Below are 22,308 nucleotides of genomic sequence, written 5' to 3' on the forward strand. Positions count from 1 at the left end.
CTGACAGGTTGCCCCCTCTCTGGGGTACCACTGAACCTGCTGGTTCTACCAGTTTGTGTTCCCTTGCACTGCCCTGCTGAGCCAGACCCTCAAGCCTCCTCCAGCACACATACATGTAGAGCCACACCCAGGTGCAGAAAGACACAGACACTGAGATCAGCTCTGTGTAGGAAGACTTAGCTTGGGAATTGTCCAGCACTCAAATGCACACACCCCCTTTGGAGTGTAAACCCAAAATTGTATTGTCTTTCACTGCACAGAAATCTGTACAGTGTAAGCTCATGAAATCTGCCCCCTCCCTCAATGTGGAGGAAGATATACACAGCTTTTTGAGCAACAGAGAGTCCTGTGGCACCTTTAAGACTAACAGATGTATTGGATTCATAAGCTTTCGTGGGTGAATGCATTGGAGCTTATGCTGCAATACATCTGTTAGTCTTAAAGGTGTCACAGGACTCTCTGTTGCTTTTTACAGATCCAGACTAACACGGCTACCCCTCTGATACTTGACAGCTTTTTGAGCCCTTTCCCTCCCCCCCCCCCCCCCCCCCCCGGTTATGAATTCCACAAACTGGCTTCAGAATAAGCAAAAACAAGTTTAACTACACAAGATGGATTTTAAGTGATTATAAGGGGTAGCAAAAAGATCAAAGCAGGTTACCTTAGTAAGTAAACAAAAACCTCAAACTGAGTTTAATACTCTAGATAGGTAGGATATAAATTAGCAAATTCCCATCCTGAGTGATAACAGGCTGGCAGCCTCGGACCATCACTTTCCACAGTTGAGTCCTTGCCCCTCAGGTGTTTCCCAGTGTGTTGTTGCAAGGAGAATGAGGTCCCCTCATGATGTCATTGTTCCCCTTTTATATCTTCTTCCCACTTGCTGGAAAGCTCTTTTGCTGTGACCGGGGTCAAACAGTTCCCATTGTGTAGTGCTGTCTCTGAGAGGTTTCTATTGTACATAGTTCCTGGGGTAATCCTTGTACTTGTGTGCATTTCCTCAATAAACCATTAACATTGTTTGGCCTTTTTACTGTTGTACCTGAAAGGCTGCTTGTGGGTGTTTTCAACCTCTCACATGTTTCAGTAACACATACATAGCTAAACTTCATAACTTCACATACGACAATAGCACATACAATCCAACAAGATATTAATGTCTAGCAGATCAAGACTTTTAGAAAGATACTTCACAAGGCATACTTTGTACAGAACATATGCTAATTACTTGACAGTGGTGAATATCAGGGTGTCAAGGTGTTGGACTCTGAAGTCTTGCTTCTCCCCACCTTTGTCCACAGTCTATTCTTCCTCCAGCTCCAGGTATCTCAAGACCCAGAGACAGAAGCTACATAACCTGTCATGTAGGCAGGATGCCCTTGTCTGGTTGCCTTTTTTGCCCCTCCTTGAAGCAGGGTTCTTGCTCTTGCTCTTCTCCTCTCCCACAGAGGGAGGATTAGGATTCAGTGTGTTTGCCTCCTTTCCTCATATTCTTGGTGTTTACTAGGGAAGATAGTTATCCCACTGTAGTGGTGGGGTCAGTTGCTCATTGTTGGAGCTCCTTGACTGAGCCCTTGAGCCTTAAAAGGGAGAAAAATGCTTGGGGGAAAATCCTCAACCATCCAAGCTTTGTTATAGTTATTGCTTCTAGAGCTTCAACCTTCTATTCCCCTCCCATGCCCCAGGCCTTGTTCATCAAAGCATATGTAGTAAGCACCTATTGCCCACCTGCATCTTGCGCTCATTAAGTGAACAACCTCATGGAGTCTGTCTCTGAAAACTTAGCAGGAAAAAAAGGGATTCTTGGTACTCCTGGCTGCTAGTGAGGCTTCAAAGAGCTAACTGGTCAGAGTTATCCAATTTGTCAGAAGAGGAAAAGGAATTATCTGATGGCATGGCCCTCCTGCACCCAAAAAACAATTCCACACAGATTCCTTTAAACTTTGGTTACCCTTATTTTCTCGTAATCTAATAATAAAGAATCCTGGGGTTTTAGAATAAGATTGGACACAGGATATTAATTTATTATTTCTTCATCTTGATATTGAATAAAATAAGAGTTTATGGAAATGTCTGGACTCCAGAACTGCTCAACCCAAAAGGCATGTACAAATGAAAAAAGCTCTTCAAGGACTGTCATGATTTATGGGAGATGCTCTTAAGATTGATCCTGTGTATCACTCCGCTTAAGATCTTTGCCATCCAGGCAATGCCCCAGTATCTAAGACTTGTGATAATTTCAAAAAGAACTATAACCTGTTACCAAATGATGAAGTCAGGTTTGTCAAAACATACTGCTCTGATGCACCTTCAGGACCTAGAATGGACTATTTGTAGAGAATCCTCCAAGTCTAAACTGTTTTGTTTTTGTTTTGTTTTTTTATCCATGGCTTGATTCATCAAATGACTTCTGTTTCGGGTAACTTTTTTGTCTCCTAACAAGTATCTTTGCAAGTTACAGGATGCCTTGGCTTCTGGCATAGAAATCTTGATTTCTGAATCAAATAGTGTATTACTGTAACTTCCTTTAACTGAAATAAGCTCCTGTGAGGAGACCAAGACTTTGGAGGGACATTACCTCACCTATATATAGCAGACTTTACTCCTCCTTTCCTTCTTCCTGATGTAGATACCAGCAAGGATATAGAACATATGGCTGATTTCAGGTTTCTGTCTGTAGGTCTTGCAGCTCCTAAGGGATCAAGTTAAAACCCATCCTGTGGCAAACTGAACAGATGAGATTTTGACCTGGTACCCAGTCTTCATTGGAGTTTTTAAAAGGGGGAAGGCTTGTTAGCTTTCATCAGTAACAAACTGCATTTTCCGCCTTCAACTAGTTATTGTGTGTAATTAGATTCTCTTTCCCCACCCCTCCGGGAACATTTTGTCCATTAGGAGAAGACTTATCTGATAGCAGCTGGCCAGCTCATCAGCATCAGAGCAGTCCACAAAACTCTTCCAGATTCTGCAGCATATTTGCTGCTGCATTTTCCTAATGTTAGGGGACATGTATTTAGATTTGAACTTTCATCACTTAGGGCTGGTCTACACTGGGGGGGAGGTGGGGGGAATCGATCTAAGATACGCAACTTCAGCTACGTGAATAGCGTAGCTGAAGTCGAAGTATCTTAGATCGATTTACCTCAGGTCCTCACGGCGCAGGATCGACAGCCACAGCTCCCCCGTCGACTCTGCTACCGCCTCTCGCTCTAGTGGAGTTCCGGAGTCGACGGGGAGCGTGTTCGGGGATCGATTACTACCCGCTGATCCGGCGGGTAGTGAAGACATATCCTTACAAACTATAAGATGGCAAGCATTAACTCCATAATTGGAGCAGTGGAACCTAGAAACTTCTATGAATGTCTGCATAGTTAAAGTACATACCTCCACACTCCTGTTTCCTGTCAAGTTTCTCCCTAGTTTACTTTTGTTCCCATCCTCCCCCTCCCCCCTTCGGGCTGATATCTGCTCTCTTCCAAAGGGCTTGTATTAGTAGGTAGCCTGTCATAAGTTCTCCCTCTTCTGTTTGGACAACTGGCTTGTCTGACCCCCATCCCTTGCATCTAGAAAAGCAGTACCGAATTCTTAGCGATTCTTAATTAGTTACAGCAAGCTAACTTCAGCTCAGCAACAGCTCCATCACTGACCCTTTGTTCAGCACCCAGTTCTGTCTCTGTATCGATAGCCATTTTTGTGGCCTGTCAAGTCACTGTCCCAGAATACTCAAGTTGAGGTTAGCACTTCAGCGTCTGCAGCTTGACTACACAGAACTAATGCACTGGACAAGAACACACTCTCTAGACATCAAACGCAAAAGCTATTGGAATTCCAAGGGTTTGAGTGTCATCATCAACCTTCATAAGATTGTTTCAGAGATGATAGGAGTCTCTAGTTGTCATCTTGTAGGGATAGCCTTTGCAAACTCCCCAAGGTCAAACCATCACCACAGCTGTCAGGCTGCATGATGGGGTATGATACATGTCTTCCTAGATACATCCAGATGAAATAGAGCCTTAAGATCAGTTCACCAGCAAGTGAGACAAACCCTTCCCAATTAGGATGGACACTCTGGCAACTGTGTATTTGTATTATCAAAAGAAAGGAACAAGGAGTATGTGTCTTGCCAAAAGCTGGATTTCTCATAGTGGGCAAAGCTTTCAGGGATCAAACTGTAGTGGCCTCTGGAAGCATGATTTGAGACCGGAAGCTGTTATCCTTTCTGAACTTATTGGGTAAGGTCAAGGATTTAGAAAACTCAACATCTGGGATACTACAGGAAATGAGGGCTTTTCATCTAGGTGCAGCAGACATAATGAAACTTTACACTTCAATCTCAGATTCTTTTCTCTGAGGAGAGGTTGGAGAAGGGTTCACTATGCAGGGAAAAGCCTAGAGTTGGAGAAGAGAAATGGGAAGAGGAAAGGTCCATTTCTGAGCCCAGTAGTTATCATCCGTGGGGTTTTCTTTTGTTTTGTGTTTATTTTTTTTAGAGAGTAAGGTAGAATCCCCCAAATGAAGAGGGCAAGAAGTAATCTGCTTAAATTGCAGCAAGGGAGATTTAGGTTACACAATAGAGAACTTACTAACTGTAAGGGTAGCTAAGAACTGGAACAAATGACTTAGAGACATTGTGGAATCTGCCATTGGAGGTTTTAAGAATAGGCTAGACAAATACTTGTCAGGAATGGTCTAAACTCTAGATAACACTTAGTCCTGCCTCAGTACAGAGGACTGAACTGGATGACCTGTCAGTCCCTTCCTGACCTACATGTCTATGAGCACATCCAGCCCTTGGGATGAATCTCAAGGAGGCCTCAGATGTAGCAATGTTCTTACACTACTAAGATCTTTAGAAACCTTTAAATCAGTGTTACCAGTGTATTCCTGTTTTGAGAGAAGGAACACTTATGAGCCACTGTGAACACTACAAAGACTTAAAATTGCCTTTAAAGGGCCTTGAAATAACTTTTTAGACATAGTGAAATAGAGAGAGGATTTAAATCTTTATTTCTGCTTTAGCCATATAGTTTGAGAGATTATTGAAATGCCTAAAATTATTCCCATCACTATTTGGCTCGAACCCCATGATTGGTATGATGTGAAGGCCTTTCAACAAAGATGGGGTTGTATTCATCAGCTAAAAATAAGAAGAAACCACCATAGCCTATATATGCACGCCTGCCTTCTGGCAGCTGCTTGTAAATTTTTAAGCAGTGCAGCAGATGTCTTAAGTTAGCTGATTATGCGTGCAAACATAATGGTAGCATATTTCCTTCGTTGTTGTACATACAGGTCCATCAGTTTTTGATTGATCAAAAGGTTAGGTAACTACAAAAACCTAATTATCACCAGGTCACACTTACTCTCCAGTCCACACAATCAACACATCCCTTCCTATCGTTCCTTTTCTAATTTATGGGGGTTGGTGGGAAAGATAATCAGACAAATTGCAAGTAGGGTTTTCTCAGCTATTCATTGTATACTCTACTCCCGAGGGAATTCTGTGCCAAAAAATAAAAATTTTGCATATTTTGTCAATAAATAAATGTGGAGGCTCTAGCATGGCAGTGGGGGATCCTGATGCAGTGGGGAGCACAGGCCACTGGCTGCATGGAGGTGTGAGATCCTGCAGTGCCCACCATCCCCCAACACAGACTTAGCTGAGAGTCCGCACAGAAACATCCAGGGGCCCTTCGCCTCCACGCCAGGCGCACCAAGATAGTGAGACGGACGGAATCTCTCACGCGTGCCCAACCCTTGCCCCGATCCAAGGTGTGGGGCAAGCAGGTTCGGGCTGGCAGGATCCAAGTATGAAGCGGTTTAGTGTGGGGGGGATCCAGGTGTGGGGTGAGAGGCTGACCAGGCGCCCCATCTCCAGTCCCAGCCCCGGCTGCTCCCTTGCAGGGGAATAGGAAGTCTCGTCTTCCCCCAGCCCAGCTGGGACTACAGGGTTTAGTGCAGGGTAGGAGCCAGGCTCACCCCGCAGTGATTTACCTCTCCGCCAGCTGCTCCAAGCACCTGAAACGATGCATGACTGTTCTTGCAGCTTCCTTTTGCTTCCCCATCATCTGCAGGGAAGCAAAAAAATCTGCGGGGGACATGAATTCTGTGCGCACTCAGTGATACAGAATTCCCCCAGTAGTAATACTCATTTGAGAGGCTCTCATGAGTCCTAGAAATAGTGGGGGGTTTTAATGGCCAGAATAAAATAATGTGGATGACCTGAGACTTTGGGTTTGTGGATTTGATTCACAGAAAATCTTTGGCTAAACATCACTGTTACTTTGTAACCAAAGTAGATTGCCAAAGTATTTATGCTATTAGTCTTTAAAAATAAATACATTAATTAAAAATCAAGATGTCCATATGGTGACTGAATTAAGTTGATTAAAAATCAACTGATTCCTCTTCTTTCCTCCCACAAATTACTTAATTTGAATGTTTAGACATTCTTGAAAACATTATGGCTTGCTTTGGCTTGTCTCTTAACAAGTACATTATAACAACTTCTTGAATTACTGTTTCAGAATGAAGAGCTAGATAAGAAGTATGCTGGACTTTTGGAGAAAAAATGGACATCCGTTATAAGATTACAAAAGAAGGTAAAGTGGGGGATTTGAGTTTTTCATATTATACAATTTTACAATGAGTAATCAGTTTTTAAAGCAAATTATTAACGGTATTCGGTGGACTGAAATTGAAGAGAAACTGTTATATGCATTCAAAGGAAGTGTGGGCTTATTAAATGTTCTCCTAAAAGTATTTTTGGAGGGCAGAACAGGGAAGGTAACAGTATCCAACAAGCAGAATATTTAGCCTTGAAATGTGTTTTCTACTATCCACTTCATCTCCAGCAAAAATATTAACTCTTCTTCTATAGTGACTTCTCTGATACCTGACTCTTTGCTTCATCTCATGGATTTCTGTTGCACTTTGTGAAGATGGTGAGAAGGAAAGAGTGCCCCAAGGCTTTTTGGAAATGCAAAGGCTGAGTAGTTGTCCCCAAAAAGCTTCCTTAGCAGGGAAGAAGGCAAAAGCTCTGCTGCTAGTCCTCTTTATCTCCTCCTTTGCAGTGAAGCCTTTAGTTCTGATGCATTAGAGTAAGTGGCTCTTACTCTGATACAAACACAATACAAAACTGTATGTGCTTAATAGAGCATCCATAGGTATATAGTGTATTAAAAGTATCAAAAATCATAGCATGTTAACAGCAGAGGCTACCAAATGTAGTGGTAAACGTTGCAGGATTTTACTGAGCTTTTAATATTTTTTTTGCCCTTGGATATCCTGTATACACACTTGATATGTAAATCCCAAAATTGTCTTTGACCAGTGGTCCTTGGGGTGTGTAAGCATTTTAGTAGTAAAATTACCTCTGACAAAATTACCTTTTGCCAAAAGACTGTTCACAAAATTCAGTAACTTGAAAAGTTACTTTCAACCAGTTTGAAGTAGTGAACTTTCCAGTATGGTAGATCTAAATGACTTTGCATATTAGTCCCCTTGTCACATAAAAGCTCTGGGGAAAATTTTGGGTTCAAATCAAGTATTACTCAGACTCTTTTGAAATTAATGGAGATATCCCATCTCCTAGAACTGGAAGGGACCTTGAAAGGTCATCGAGTCCAGCCCCCTGCCTTCACTAGCAGGACCAAGTACTGATTTTGCCCCAGATCCCCAAGTGGCCCCCTCGAGGATTGAACTCACAACCCTGGGTTTAGCAGGCCAATGCTCAAACCACTGAGCTATCCCTCCCCAATGAAACTTGTTCCATTGTATTTTAGGGATGGTCAGAGCTACTGGAGGTCAGTAACTTGCTCTCCACCTAAGAGAGAAGCAAAATATTCTAGATCCAAAGCCATTTGGAAATTTTAGTTTTGTTAATGACCAGGGCAGATTAGCTAAATCTTGCTGTAGAAGATTGTAGAAACAATTGATCTTTTTTTAAACCCCATAACTCTCAGGTGATGGAATTAGAATCTAAGCTAAATGAAGCAAAGGAAGAATTCACATCAGGTGGACCTCTTGGTCAGAAACGAGACCCTAAAGAATGGATCCCTCGTCCTCCAGAGAAGTATGCATTGAGTGGACATAGGAGTCCTGTCACGCGAGTAATTTTCCACCCAGTTTTCAGTGTTATGGTCTCTGCTTCAGAGGATGCCACAATAAAGGTAAATGCTTCTATAGACAGTTATACGATGGGCTAAGCAAATCAGTTTGAGATAATGAGGGATATATGCCACCTACACACATGCAATCCTGATCCAAGATTTACGTACTTTCATAGTCCCCTTATAATTTAAGAGATCATAGTCTGTTGTGTGGTGCTATTCAGCAGATTTTAGTCTGATGCCTTCAAGTCGTCTTTGGAGGTTTCTCTTGGGTCAGAAGAAATATTTGAAAGCTGTTGAGACCACAAGTATGGATTTAGGGACTGGGCAGAAGATTAAAGGATAAACACTCTTGTGGAAGGAGAGTAGCCAAAGATTAAGGCAGTTGATGTGGACTATAGAAGTGTTTGATTGGGTTAAGAGTAATGAGATGTTGAGAAAGAGAGAGAAAAGACTATCTCAGAAGATTCATCAAAGAATGACTTCTTTGCAGGCTAAAATTTTAAATAAACACCAAACTTTAATGTTCCCTCTCTCCCTCCCCTACTACTTTTTAGTGTAAAGGATTGATATCTTCTACTTATGTAATACTCAGCCACCAGTTGATGCTGGTTTTCAAAATAGTCTCCTAAAAACATTCTTGGGAAGTGTGTGTGTGTGTGTAAACAGGTTCAGTCTTCCAGTACTTCTAATATGATTTTTATTAAGATCTTTCTAGCCCTTGTTGCAGATGTTAATCCACCCATAGGGGACTCTTGTGGTAGCCATGTGCTTTGTCCATTTAGTGTCCTAATTATAAAGACATATTTGTGTAACTGATTTATTCATGGAATGAAAACGAGTACTTCCACTTGGCTACAGTCTGTGAGGACCTTCTCCTTGAGCATTTGCTTGGGGATTAATTCAAATTTATGCTTGCATGAAAACTACCATGGAGCTGATGCTGCTTTGGAAATGGTTGAAAGTGTCATACTGACTTCAAGAGTTTGGGTAACAAATATTATAAGGAAATATTGAGCAACCAGTCGTGATGGAGGATACAACGAAGATTAAATTGAAATCATTTTGCATCAACTTTTAATCAATTATAATGTCATTCTTCGAGTTATTGCATGTGTAGATTTCTACTTATGGTGTCCATTTGCCCCAGCACAGGAGTTTAGAACATTTTCACCAGCAGTATCTGCAGGGGTTGTATATGCACCCTGCATGCCCTCACGACACTCCTCCCCCCGGGCATAAAGTGCACAACGACCCCCAACTGCCACTCGGTTCCTTTGAACCACCTTAGGCAGTGAGTCAGAACAGCATAGTGTCTGTCCCTCTGTAATAATTAATTAGTCTGGTAGATAGGTAGTGGTAGGTGTACTTGTTACTGTTTCATTTAGCTTATTACCACTATATCAGCGCATCATCTCCTTTCTCTTCCCCCCCCCCCCCCCCCCAAAAAAAAAAAAAAAGGTCCCGTCTTCTAGCAGAGCCTACAATTCCAGGCTCTAAGGCATGCCGTTCCTGTGGGGGGAGGGAATTATTTCTCTAACAAGGTCAGCTAAAACTGTTTAGTGGCATTCTTACATGCCTTTGTTAAATGTTACTGGAAAGTTTTTTTCATAAACTCTTCTGTATCCTTCACTCTCTTCTATTAGAAGAAATTTATCTGGTGGGTGCTGTTCTTTTAATTCAAACTATTTAGTACCATCTGTCATTTTTCTAAACAGGCATTATCACTTGTTAACACATCGAGTAATGCTGAAGTGATGGTGATGAGCTAGACAGATTACAAACCATACATTTTGTAGGTCCAGCATAAACCATGGCTATTTTAATTATGCGTTGCCATCTTAGAAACCAGATCACATCAGAAATGAATCCTTACAATAGCTGTGACCAGAATCACCTCTCATTTTATTTGCAGTATTAAATAAGGCTAATGATTTTAGAATCACAGATGTTTTCATGCTTCTAAATGTTAAAGTGAAACTCTTAATTTAGTTAATCCTCAGTTGGATTGTGATGAGGCCAATGGCATTAAAGAAATTAACATCTGTAGTAGCTTGTTTCTTTTAGAGTGAAGTAGGTTTGTGTTCATGGTTAATTATTAGAGTATTGGCAAGTAATAGTGTGAATACTTCATTTTCACCTCTTAATTAGCTCCATATTTACCACAAATGTGTTTCATATTTCTATTGACTAGTGTCCTGGCTGATGCAAGAGTCTATTTACTTAATATTAAATTTTGGAAGTGACCTCAGATCTTCTTCCCTAACCTGACCGAAATGCTGCATATTGCAGAGTTCATATACTGTTTTCCAGTAGGGAGTGTTGACCATATGGCTCTTTAGCATCACATAATTACTAGCGGCACACTGATGCTTAGAAAGGGGTAGGTTGTAAGGGAAGAACACTGGAAAGGGTTTGTGGAAGTGGGTGGGAAACGGGTGGAAGAGGAGAAGAGGGCTCTGCATGCATGCATATATATAATATTAATAATATATATTCTTCTACCTAATTAAAATTTTACTCGCTTGCGTGATCTTTTTTTTTTTTTTTTTTAAAAGGTAAATTGTATCAAGACTTTTCAGGGATGCAGCAAACTCTTTTCCTATTCACATTGTAGAGGAGACCATTTACATTAATTTATTTTGAAATCTGGGAAGTGCACCTATTCTTTAAATATAATTAACTTAAAAGTAACTAAACCATATAAATACAGCACATCTTATTTTCCTCCACTGCTTGGCTTTTCTAGGATAGTCTTCCTTTGTCTCCTGCTCAAGTTAATTATTGAACAAGGTGCCAGACTAGCCTGTGGGGTGCAAATGTAAAGCTGAAGAACATGAAGAGTGATAAGCTGGTGTTAACGAATTTTCTGTTCACTTGTCAGGTGTGGGATTATGAGACAGGCGATTTTGAACGAACCCTTAAGGGACATACAGACTCTGTGCAGGATATATCTTTTGACCACAGTGGCAAACTCTTGGCCTCCTGTTCTGCTGATATGACCATTAAACTATGGGATTTCCAGGGCTTTGATTGCATCAGAACCATGCATGGTAAGGAGACTGACTTAGTGATCTATAAGATGAAGAGAAATCAATTTTTTTTTTTTATTTTGTTGATCCAGAAAACTGCTGGTGTGAGAACGGATATATAATCAGAATACCAAAAAGAGTTCTCTTTAACCTTTGGAGTGCCTTGTACATAACTGTGTATTATGTCCCATCGCTAATTGAAAATGCAACTCTAATCTGCTGTGTGTGAGACTATACTGGAAATAAAATATCTGTAGTGGTGGTTTCAGTGAAACAGCAGATGGATGGCTTTAGTACTTGCTGTGTCCAGAGTTCAATAGAAAATGGGACCATCCCACAAGAGAATGGGGGTATAAAACATAGCGAGGTACATGTGGGAAGAATAAAAGTGGTTTTTGCTATTTTGCTTGGTATATTGAATCTACCTTTTATGGGAATCTCTTGTTCCACATTTTCTTGTTTTGAATTAACATGCTTCCCGCTCTTGGTCTATAAATTGTGTATGTAAATTGTGGGTTCCTTGTACAATGTTGGATGAACACATTCCCAATCTGTCAGAATTTCAGGAGCCATAGCATGGCTCAGAAGGGACCATCATGATCCTCCTGCACACTGCAGGCCACAGAACCTCACCCACCCACTCCTGTAATAGATCCCTAACCTCTGGCTAAGTTACTGAAGTCCTCAAATCATGATTTAAAGACTTCAAGTTACAGAGAATTCACTCTTTACATATGGGTTTAAACTAAGTGATCTGTGCCCCATGGTGCAGAGGAAAGTGAAAAACCTCCAGGCTCACCGAATTCAAGGTTACAAAGGCACATGGTGGAGGTGATGGGTTGTGGGTGTGGGATGGAGAATATGAAGGCCACCCCTGTAGTCTTCAGAAAGTTCTGAACAAAAGTATTCATATGCCGCTGCATCATCTCAAGATAATTGTTTTGTGATATAGTTAATTTGTATTAGAAATGAGTGATCAGCAGGATTTGATAATCTTTTTTTAAAGAAACAAAGTTTGTATTGAAAAGTCTACTAAATAACAAGAGAAGAGAGAGAATTAACTGCCCACCTGCTGTCTTTAAAAAGGGCTCCAGAGGTGATCCCAACAATTACAGGCTGGTAAGCCTGACTTCAGTACAGAGCAAACTGGTTGAAACTATAGTAAAGAACAAAATTCAGACACACAGATGATCATAATTAGGGGAAGAGTCAACATGGTTTTTGTAAAGGGAAATCGTGCCTCACCAATCTACTGGAATTCTTTGAAGGGGCCAACAAGCATGTGGACAAGGGGGAATCCAGTGGATATAACTTATTTAGATTTTCAGAAAGCCTTTGACAAGGTCCCTCACCAAAGGTTCTTAAGTAAACAGTCATGGGATAAGAGGGAAGGTCCTCTCATGGATTGGTAACTGGTTAAAAGATAGGAAACAAAGGTTAGGAATAAATTATCCGTTTTCAGAATGGAGAGGTAAATAGTGGTGTCCCCCCAGGGGTCTATACTGGGCCCAGTCCTATTTAACATATTCATAAATGATCTGGAAAAAGGGGTAAACAGTGAGGTGGCAAAATTTGCAGATATACAAAACTACTCAAGATAGTTAAGTCCCAGGCAGATTGCCAAGAGCTACAAAGGATCTCTCAAATCTGAGTGACTGCAACAAAATGGTAGATGAAATTCAATGTTGATAAATGCAAAGTAATGCACATTGGAAAACATAATCCCAACTGAACATATAAAATGATGGGGTCTATTAGCTGTTACCATTCAAGAAAGAGATGTTGGAGTCATTGTAGATAGTTCTCTGAAAACATCTACTCAGTGTGCAGCGGCAGTCAAAAAAGCGAACAGGATGTTGGGAATCATTAAGAAAGGGATAGATAATAAGATGAAAAAATATCATATTGCCTCTATATAAATCCATGGTACGCCCACATCTTGAATACTGTGTGCAGATGTGGTCACCCCATCCCAAAAAAGATGTATTGGAATTGGAAAAGGTTCGGAAAAGGGCAACAAAAATGATTAGGGGTATGGAACGGCTGCCATGTGAGGAGAGATTAATAAGACTGGGACTTTTCAGCTTGGAAAAAAGACGAGTAAGGAGGGATACGAGAACTAGGGGTCACCAAATGAAATTAATAGGCAGCAAGTTTAAAACAAACTGAAGTATTTTTTTCACACAACGCATAGTCAACCTGTGGAACGCCTTGCCAGAGGATGTTGTGAAGGCCAAGACTATAACTAAAAAAGAACTAAATAAGTTCATGGAGGATAGGTCCATCATTGACTATTAGGCAGGAATGTTTTCCCTAGCCTCTGTTTGCCAGAAGCTGGGAATGGGCGACGGGGGATGGATCACTTGATGATTACCTGTTCTGTTCATTCCCTCTGGGGCACTTGGCATTGGCCACTGTCGGAAGACCGGATACTGGGCTAGATGAACCTTTGGTCTGACCCAGTATGACCGTTCTTATGTTCTCGTGCCCAGAGTCTTCAGTGAAGCATCTGCTGCTCTTTAAGCATCACTGAGTCATTCAGCAGTAGGTGAATGGGGGCTGTATTCACCTTAAGTGTGCCACAGAAAGTACATGTCATCTGTGGTGTTGCCTTTTTTTTTTTTTTTTCCCCCCCTTGCTATGCTAATGATCCTTGGTTACTGCAGTATTTCAGAACCTCTGTACATATGTCCAGCATATAGGGTATTTGTTTTTTGTAAACCATGTTCTTTCAGTTAACATGGGTATGGGTGAAATGGCTTCACTCCATACTTCATAATTTCATTGTTTGAACTTTTTTCCTTTTTCCTTTTTTAAAATGACCATTGAAATGGATATCACTTTGATGGAGCAGTATGAAGTACAGAAAATCTGCTAAAAACTAGCATTCCTCTGACTCTTTTGATATCTACTGAAATGGTTAATTTTTTTTTAGTGGGAGTTTAAATTCTGCAAGATTTACTTTTTTCAGTGAGTCTTCCTGTTTTATTCATAGATATCTGGTAAATGCATAATGTCTTGCATACCACTAAAACCTCCTTGTTAGTAACCTAATTTTTGGGGAATACTAGAATTTCATATTTACACAGGAGGTTGCTTAAATTAATACTCTTAAACTGTTGCCCTGAGATTATTCAAATCATTGTACCCAAAGCTTTAGAAATATTAACTTCTGCCCCAACATCTTAACTGGAGGCAGTATTTTTTTTAAGTTATTTTGCATTTATCTTAAATGTTTAAGAACCTCTACATGAATGGACAAATATAATTGTTGATATGGTCAAAAAAATTTTTATTGGACTTGTCAAAACAATACACACACTTTTTGTAGATGAGATTTGTGTTAAAATTATTTCAGCAAAATTTACTAATGCTTTCCATTCATTAACGCTTTTATTCAGATGTTTGAAATATTATCTCTTGACCCAAAACACGTTCATTAATCCTCAACACCCTTGGGATGGATGGTAGTATCCTCTCTTATAGATGGGATAAATGAAGCCAAGTGGTGAAACTACATATCCAAGGTCACCGTGAATCTGGAAGAGCAAGGACCAGAACTGATTTTTTTCTGACCCATCCTGATCCCATTCCTTAAGTCACTAGATAATAGGAGGAGAGACATGGTGTTGCTGTGTCATATTTGCAGAATTTATTGTAAACAGTGGTTACCCTGTAATGCACACCATGTATGTAAAAGTATGTAAAAGTAATTGCAAAAGGGAGTGAGGCTAATATTTTAATGCCCAAACATTGCCACACAGAAACACTTGACATGCTAGTGCAGATGCATTGAAATATTACTTAGCTCATAAAATACCCCCATAAGCTTCCGTATTAAGATTAAGATGGGTATTAAGATTCTCCCATAAAATGTGTAGTACGTCGTAGTTTAATTTCTCCAAAGAATTGAACATTGGATTGCTTATGCATTGTAATACTATGTGTCAGAGCACCTCTTAATACAAGCTTGATTTGTTTTTAGGTCATGATCATAATGTTTCTTCAGTAGCCATCATGCCCAACGGAGATCACATAGTCTCTGCCTCAAGGGATAAAACCATCAAAATGTGGGAAGTTCAAACAGGGTAAGTATAGTTCTGGTTAAAAAGCATCCATACCGAAAGGAAACACTGTGTACCCTTTGTAAGAAGTGTACCATATATAGCTTGAATGTCATCAAAACATACCCTTTGGCTTCTGTGCCTTGAGACTGGCTGCTAAAGGATTTTTCCTAAGTGACTGGGCCCCAAAGATCCAGTAACCACATATTGATTCCCTTCCTTGTGAGCTTGTGGTCTACTACAGAAATATAATCAATAGATTACTATATAGTTTTGAGCCACAATGACTGTACCTTTATAGCTACCAGAGAGGTGTGCCATTCTTGGTGTGGACAAAAGCCTCTTCCCATCTTTGTACTGTCATTCCTCAGTATGTAACACCCTCCCATAAGTCTTCGCTTCTCCCTTCTCTTCCCTCCCACCGTATGCTCTGAACACACAAATAAGTATTTCTGTATTGTCTCTAGATCTCCCCAGATGTCTTTTTAAAAAGCCTTGTTTTTTACCCAGATTAATTTTCTCAGCGCTAGTTTTTCTCTAGGCCTGCTGTTTTACTACTTTCATATTTCCTTCCTTCCCTATCTGCTTATTTTAGCTGTCTTTTCTTTCTAATCTAGTGACCTTTCTGTCCGTGAATTTTAACTCTTCTAGAGCCTTTTCCATCTTGCTTAGCCAGCATGTTGATGATTCAGTTCATCAGTAGACCACCTTATAGTCATAGCCACTTCAACAATAGCCCCCGTGTCTCTAAACCATAAAGCTGCCTACACCAGATTTTTATAGCAACATGCTTGGACTGATTCATTACTTGCCTTTATGTTTGGTAGTTATTGTGTGAAGACTTTCACGGGGCACAGAGAATGGGTGCGCATGGTGCGACCTAATCAGGATGGCACCCTGATTGCCAGCTGTTCTAATGACCAGACAGTGCGTGTTTGGGTGGTAGCAACAAAGGAATGCAAAGCTGAGCTTCGAGAACATGAGCATGTGGTAGAATGCATTTCTTGGGCTCCTGAGAGCTCATACTCCACCATATCAGAAGCTACAGGATCTGAGGTAAGCATAAATACAGTACAGCTCTTTCCTTCCTGTTCAATGCAAATACGGTACAAAGACAACTGTAAAGGTTTTGGAGTATTAAAAGTAAATGCCCAATCATTAAACGTTTTTTATAATATTTGGGTGCAAGGGATATATGACAACACATTTGGGGTATTGTTCCTATCAGTGTCACTTCCTGAGCTCCCAGGTTCTAGTGCCCTTTCTATTGACCTTTTTATGTAAATTCAGGAGCTACCTGTGAACTTACTATCAGGAGGTCGGGGGGGGGGGGGGGGGGGAGGAGGAGGAGGCAGGAGTGGCAAGTTTCTTCTGCTTTTGGGGAGAAGGGTGAGATGCTCTGATTTTAAGAAGCCCCATTTCTCAACCTGCAAGGAACATGAAAAGAGACGGTACGTTTTTGTCATTAGTTCAGTTCCTTTAATCACCTAAAGGGCATTTGAGAAGTGGTAGGGAAAACTATTCTGGAATGAAGAGGCAGGCTGCCTACTAAAGGATTTGTGGGGACTTCATTTGAGTTGAGCTTTGATTTGAATGTCCTAATACACAAGAGATTCACACTCTCTCCTCCTCCCCCCCCCCCCCCATATGCCCAAAGTCTTTAGAGGTAAATCGTCAGTAAGAGGTTTGTTCAGAGTTTATGCAAATCACTTTTAAGGGTGACATAAAATGTGACTTCTGCTGTGTGGACAGCGGCTGTTGGAAGTTCCTTTTTATTTAGGTGAAATAAAAGAAGCAATAGACCAATGTAAACTATAGAGTAACTTGTCAGAATGACAGGTTTTGGGACAAATGTCAGTTGAGATGATTTTATTCACTTTTTAAAAACACTTAATCTACTTACAATTTTGGAAGTAATTTCCAAATGTTAACTACCATGGCAAGAGGAAATTAGTTACCAAAGTAATGCTCTCTCCTGCCCTCTTCTGGATTCATTAACTACATACATTCTGTTAGCAGTCTAGTTTGAAAAAGAAGCAAGCGGGTGTATTAGGACTGAAATCTTTCAGCTGTGCAGCTAACAACTGAATATTGCATTGATATTTGGGATTGGGACTAATGGAAACAAATTCACACAGAGTAAGGATTTCCAAATAATCAGTTAATTGAGAGAGTAATACCCTTCCTGTATTCTGAATCTTCACATAGTATGTCTTGATAGTCTAATGTTCCCATTGAACATGTTTGGATTCCCTTTTTGCTATTTAATTATTGGACTGCTTCTGGAATTTGATCCAAAGTTATCCACCAGCATGTTAAATGAGAAGGCTCAATCTTACTAAGTTGAGAAGGGCACCATTATTAAGTCTCCTAAATGAAAACTTAGTTTGGGTCGTTTGGGGGTGGGCGGGTGGGGACTTTGTTATATTTCTTGCTGCTGCATTCATATAATAGTTCAATGCTCGTACTTTTCTTTGTTAATGTTAATAACAAAGTTCATCAGGATTTTTATTTTAGTTTGGTAGTATGTGCTTAGTAGCCTTAACCTTGTCAGTTTCCACTTACTGGTAATTAGAAATATCACTCAAATTAGGGGTGTCATTTGAAAGGTGTCTGCATATTTTTCTTTCATGGAAAATACCATAATCTAAAAGTCTGCTTGTTTCCATAGACTAAGAAGAGTGGTAAGCCTGGGCCTTTCCTGCTGTCTGGATCCAGAGACAAGACCATTAAGATGTGGGATATTAGCACTGGCATGTGCCTTATGACACTTGTAAGGTTTTTTCTGTACTGCAGACATAATATTACTTTAGTCAGTATCAGAATGAATGATCTTAAATGTGAATTTGAAACGTAAAGGCCACCTCTCCTCCTTTAGAAGTATCTAGCATTGCAGAAGCTAACAAAATAAAACACATTAAAACAAAATATACAACATAATAGCATCAGTATTTGGTTTTTGTTAAGATCATTAAGAAATAAAATACAATGCTCTTCTTGGTGGAGGCAGCATAGGTTCTGGAGTACTATTGTGTGGTTGTATAACGTTGGGTATCTTGATTCACCTTCTGAAACTGTAAGTTTACAGTTTTGTCTAAATTCTGCCCTACATAAATGTCTTGAGACCCAGCAAATTCAAAAGTGAAATCAAGTGTGTTGCTGTGTTTGGGCTGCTGTTACAACACTTGTTATCAAGGCTGGGATGAAAATTGGTGTAAATATCCAACCCTGAAGACACTAGGGCTGTTGTTTTGTAGGACAGACAAGGAATGTTGGATGGGTTTTAAGAAAATAGACTAGCATTCTGTGATGAAGAAATAGCTTTATTCCATATTGACACCTTGCTAATGAGAGACCGTTGAAATACTTTAAGCAGATCTAAAGAGAATGTAAGAACTTTCTTATGTCTGCTTGTTCATAAGGTGGGCCATGATAACTGGGTACGTGGTGTTCTATTCCATTCTGGAGGAAAATTTATTTTGAGCTGTGCCGATGACAAGACCCTCCGTGTCTGGGACTACAAGAACAAACGATGTATGAAAACCCTTAATGCGCACGAACACTTTGTTACCTCTTTGGGTACGTATTCTACAATGCTTACTGCAGAACACCGAACCAAAACTACCAACTTTTTGCACTTCTACTCCTTGTATTGTAGGCCAGAAATATCCACCCTGAAGACTGTAAATACAGTACTCAAAGGAATAACAGTAATAAAGTGTGCTTAAATGTAAGGCCTTTTTGCACCCATCTGAACTGCTTCTGTACTTGCAGTTCATGCTCTGTTCACTAAGCAGTGTTGCCATCAGAGATGCACAAAATCTGTTCCAAAAGACTGTTTAATTTTAAGGTACATCAGCAATACAGTATTATAGGGAGAAAATCTGGTAGAAAAGACTTGTGCTATTCAAGACTTGTAAGGTTACTCAACCACTTATATTTGATGGCATTAACTTAGTATTCTCAAACCAGTTTTTAGTGGATAATGATTGCATCTAAAACCTCCACCTGCACTGATTGAGTTTCAGCACACAAGCCAGAGACATGTGTACATATTCTAGTCTCCAAGCCACTTAGGTTCCCTTCAAATCCAGGTTGAAGCAGGCTGGTGAAGTGGATGAAAAGCTTTAACTTTTCAATGTTGTCAGTCTGAAACATTTTACCAGTATGTGTGGATGGGGATTGTGGGTACAGTATATTAAAAATAGCTGTCACTTTAAATACTTTACTTTGTGTTCATGTGCGCTCTTGTGTGCTAATTAGCTTTATTAGCTTTTCAATCTTTTTTTCCAAAAAGTTTAAAATACTACCCAGACAAGAGCAATGCTGGATTTATCGGAGTCTCTTATCTCTAGTTGTGGTGGTTTTTCTGTAGTCTTTAGAATTTTTTAGTTTCTTCTAAACCCTCTGTGTGAAGGTAGTGATAGGCCTGAAACTTAGGCCATTAAGTATTTGTGTTTATCACAATTATCACTTGAGGCAGGCTTTCTGTATGCCCTGGGATATTACTGCTAAAAGGAGTAAAGTCAATAGGGAAGTAAAGAAAAGATGAGGGTTAGATAACATCAAGTTGTTCATGTTAGATATATTTGAAATTTTATAGCACCGGCTTTTTAAAGATTGCCGTTTCTTAATTTTTCAATGATGAAGTCTTCACTTAGCCCTCCCAAAACATATTGTCCACCAGTTGACCTGATCAGAAGTTGATTACAGGGTTTATAATGCCTCTCAGATCCCCCTGAAAAGCAGTCTCCTTTTAAAGCCTGTGAAATACACACGCATCCATTCCTGGTCAGTACTAAATCTGTCTGCTCCAGGGATAAAAACATGGTATATGCTGATGTCCAAAGTCAAACACTTTGATCTGTATGAAGTTACTTAACGGTGTTTTCAATTTGTAGCCAGAGGATGCAAGACCTGAGCCTACTTCCATTTGATAGCAATCTAACTACTTAGTACACCTTAAGTTATGCTACAAATTTCATACAACAATACATTTACACAACGCTTTCTAAAAAATAGAGCAAGACTCCCCCCCCCCCCCTTCCCACCCCCCCGTCCCACAGAGCTTATGATTTAAATGTTAATAAGATCCAAACATTTCAGTTTTTCCTTGAGGGAACTGAGAACACCAGCATTCTTGTAGCTGAACAGTCACTGGGGAGGGAGTGCTCATCTTATTGGGGACCTCTGTGGCTCAGATTCAGAACATAGTTCCCTGTAGCAGAACTCCAGAAAAAAGCTGAGATTTGCACCCTTTTTAGAGTATTTGGAGTATGCTTTTTGTTGAAATTCTGTTGCAAGGTCTTTTAACTTCACCCTTCCAATAACATCCTGGGCTTGGGAGTTTTAACGCTTTCATTGGTAATTCTGACTACCATCAATACTCTAGGGAACACTTCTTAGACTTATTATGGTTTTCTGTTGCAATAGTGTTTAGGAGCCCCAGTCATGGGCCCTGACTCTGTTGTTTGAACAGTGCCTAGCACAACAAAAGATGGTCCCTGCCCCAAAGACCTTATCCTTGACTTTTATAGCATGGTTGTGCTCTTTTGGGGGGAAAAGATATTTTTGATGGGGAGGGGGAACGCTATAAATTGTTGCATTCATTTAATATGAGTTTCTCTTTCTCACAGATTTCCACAAGACAGCACCATATGTGGTTACTGGCAGTGTAGATCAAACAGTAAAAGTGTGGGAGTGCCGTTGATTGAAGTCACATTTGACCCCCTTTTCCTCTGGATGCACTCAGATACCATGGTTATCCATTGAGCTCTGTTTAAATAAATATTGTCCTTTCATGTAAATTATTCTGGATGTAGATTGAGCTTATTAAATGTTACACACAAAGTATTCATGCATGGTGAATCCAAATTGTATACTGTAAATTTACATACGTTGTCTAGAAGTACCATAGGTTTAAGAACATGGGCTGGCATTGGTCACATCAGACCTAAGAAGGCAGAAGTTGGATAACTGAAATAGGGCACTTAACTGAATAGCTGACAGTGTCGTTCTATGTTGTATACTTATACCTGTTTTTCTTTCTGCTGTCTGTTGGTGCCTGAATTGGTGACCTCATTTGGGAAAAGTTTTGTAGGGCTCTTTCAGAAATGTGTATCTATATAACATCACTTAAGTGTGCTTAATAAATCTTCTCTAAGGATACTAGATAATAAGGCTGCAATTCAGAATCTTCTGAACCTTATATGTAATTAATGGGAATTAATTAAACTTGGGGATTTTTGTCATGACACATTTGCCAAATCAATAGAATACGTTTGTTTTGGCCTCCTGTCTCGCAAAGGGTGGTGTATTTATATAAACAAATTAACTTGTAAATCTGAAATAAGAGAACACATCTTAGTAGCAGCTGATGTGATATATTTATTTTATTTGGTCATTCAGTGGTTAAGCTATATGTAAAACTTTAAGCTTAATGCTTTCTTGTTAGACATACTTCCAAGAGGAGTCGTCCTTCCTAGTAGAACTTAATGATCTGATTTCCATCTAGAGCTTAATCTCTACAGTGACGACGTTGTGGTAGCAGTTTACTGTTTGGTTTTGACATGGTTTGTGTGCAATCCCATTACCCAATATCAAAGGACACTCTCCCTGTATTCTGTGTGGGAAGCAGGGGAATACAGGGGTCCGTCAGTGCCCCCGCAAAGCCTTCTGAAATGTGAGGTAATATAAAACGTAACAAGTTTTAACATAGCTTGCATCAAAATTTACCGTGGTCTGTGTAAGAAAAAGATCTTAAGGTACAGTATTCAAATTCTTTCAATAAAGCACTAAAATGGATCTGATTGTAGAGTGATGGACTCCATTACAGATTTTGATACAAGCTTCTAAAAATAATTTTCACATTTATAGCCTTATAATGAGCCGCCCAAGTGTGGGAATGAAACTATCAAGTAAATGTTAAAAACCAAACAAAATCTTAGTCTGATTTGGTAACTCGTAATCCATTTCTGGTAGAAGTTTTAATTTGCATATCCCTAAAGTTACATATTTTGATCCGAAGTGAATGAAAATATCAAATGAATATTTTAATCAGCATTTTTGTGACAAATTCCATTGTAGATAATTAAGAAATCC

General features: G+C 39.9%; 1 protein-coding gene across 1 annotated transcript in view; it reads left to right on the forward strand.

Annotated features, from left to right (window-relative positions):
- Positions 1–21,527, forward strand: part of PAFAH1B1 (platelet activating factor acetylhydrolase 1b regulatory subunit 1) — a 30,120-nt gene extending 8,593 nt beyond the window's left edge. The window contains exons 3-10 of the mRNA XM_065418163.1: positions 6,528–6,602; positions 7,965–8,171; positions 10,996–11,164; positions 15,129–15,231; positions 16,035–16,263; positions 17,879–17,980; positions 18,630–18,786; positions 20,844–21,527. Of these exons, the coding sequence (XP_065274235.1) occupies positions 6,528–6,602; positions 7,965–8,171; positions 10,996–11,164; positions 15,129–15,231; positions 16,035–16,263; positions 17,879–17,980; positions 18,630–18,786; positions 20,844–20,917 (1,116 nt within the window). The 3' untranslated portion in view covers positions 20,918–21,527. The remainder of the gene's footprint in view (positions 1–6,527; positions 6,603–7,964; positions 8,172–10,995; positions 11,165–15,128; positions 15,232–16,034; positions 16,264–17,878; positions 17,981–18,629; positions 18,787–20,843) is intronic.
- Positions 21,528–22,308: the final 781 nt, after the last annotated feature.

The sequence above is a fragment of the Emys orbicularis genome, chromosome 17 (assembly GCF_028017835.1).
Source record: "Emys orbicularis isolate rEmyOrb1 chromosome 17, rEmyOrb1.hap1, whole genome shotgun sequence".
Classification (NCBI taxonomy): domain Eukaryota; kingdom Metazoa; phylum Chordata; order Testudines; family Emydidae; genus Emys; species Emys orbicularis.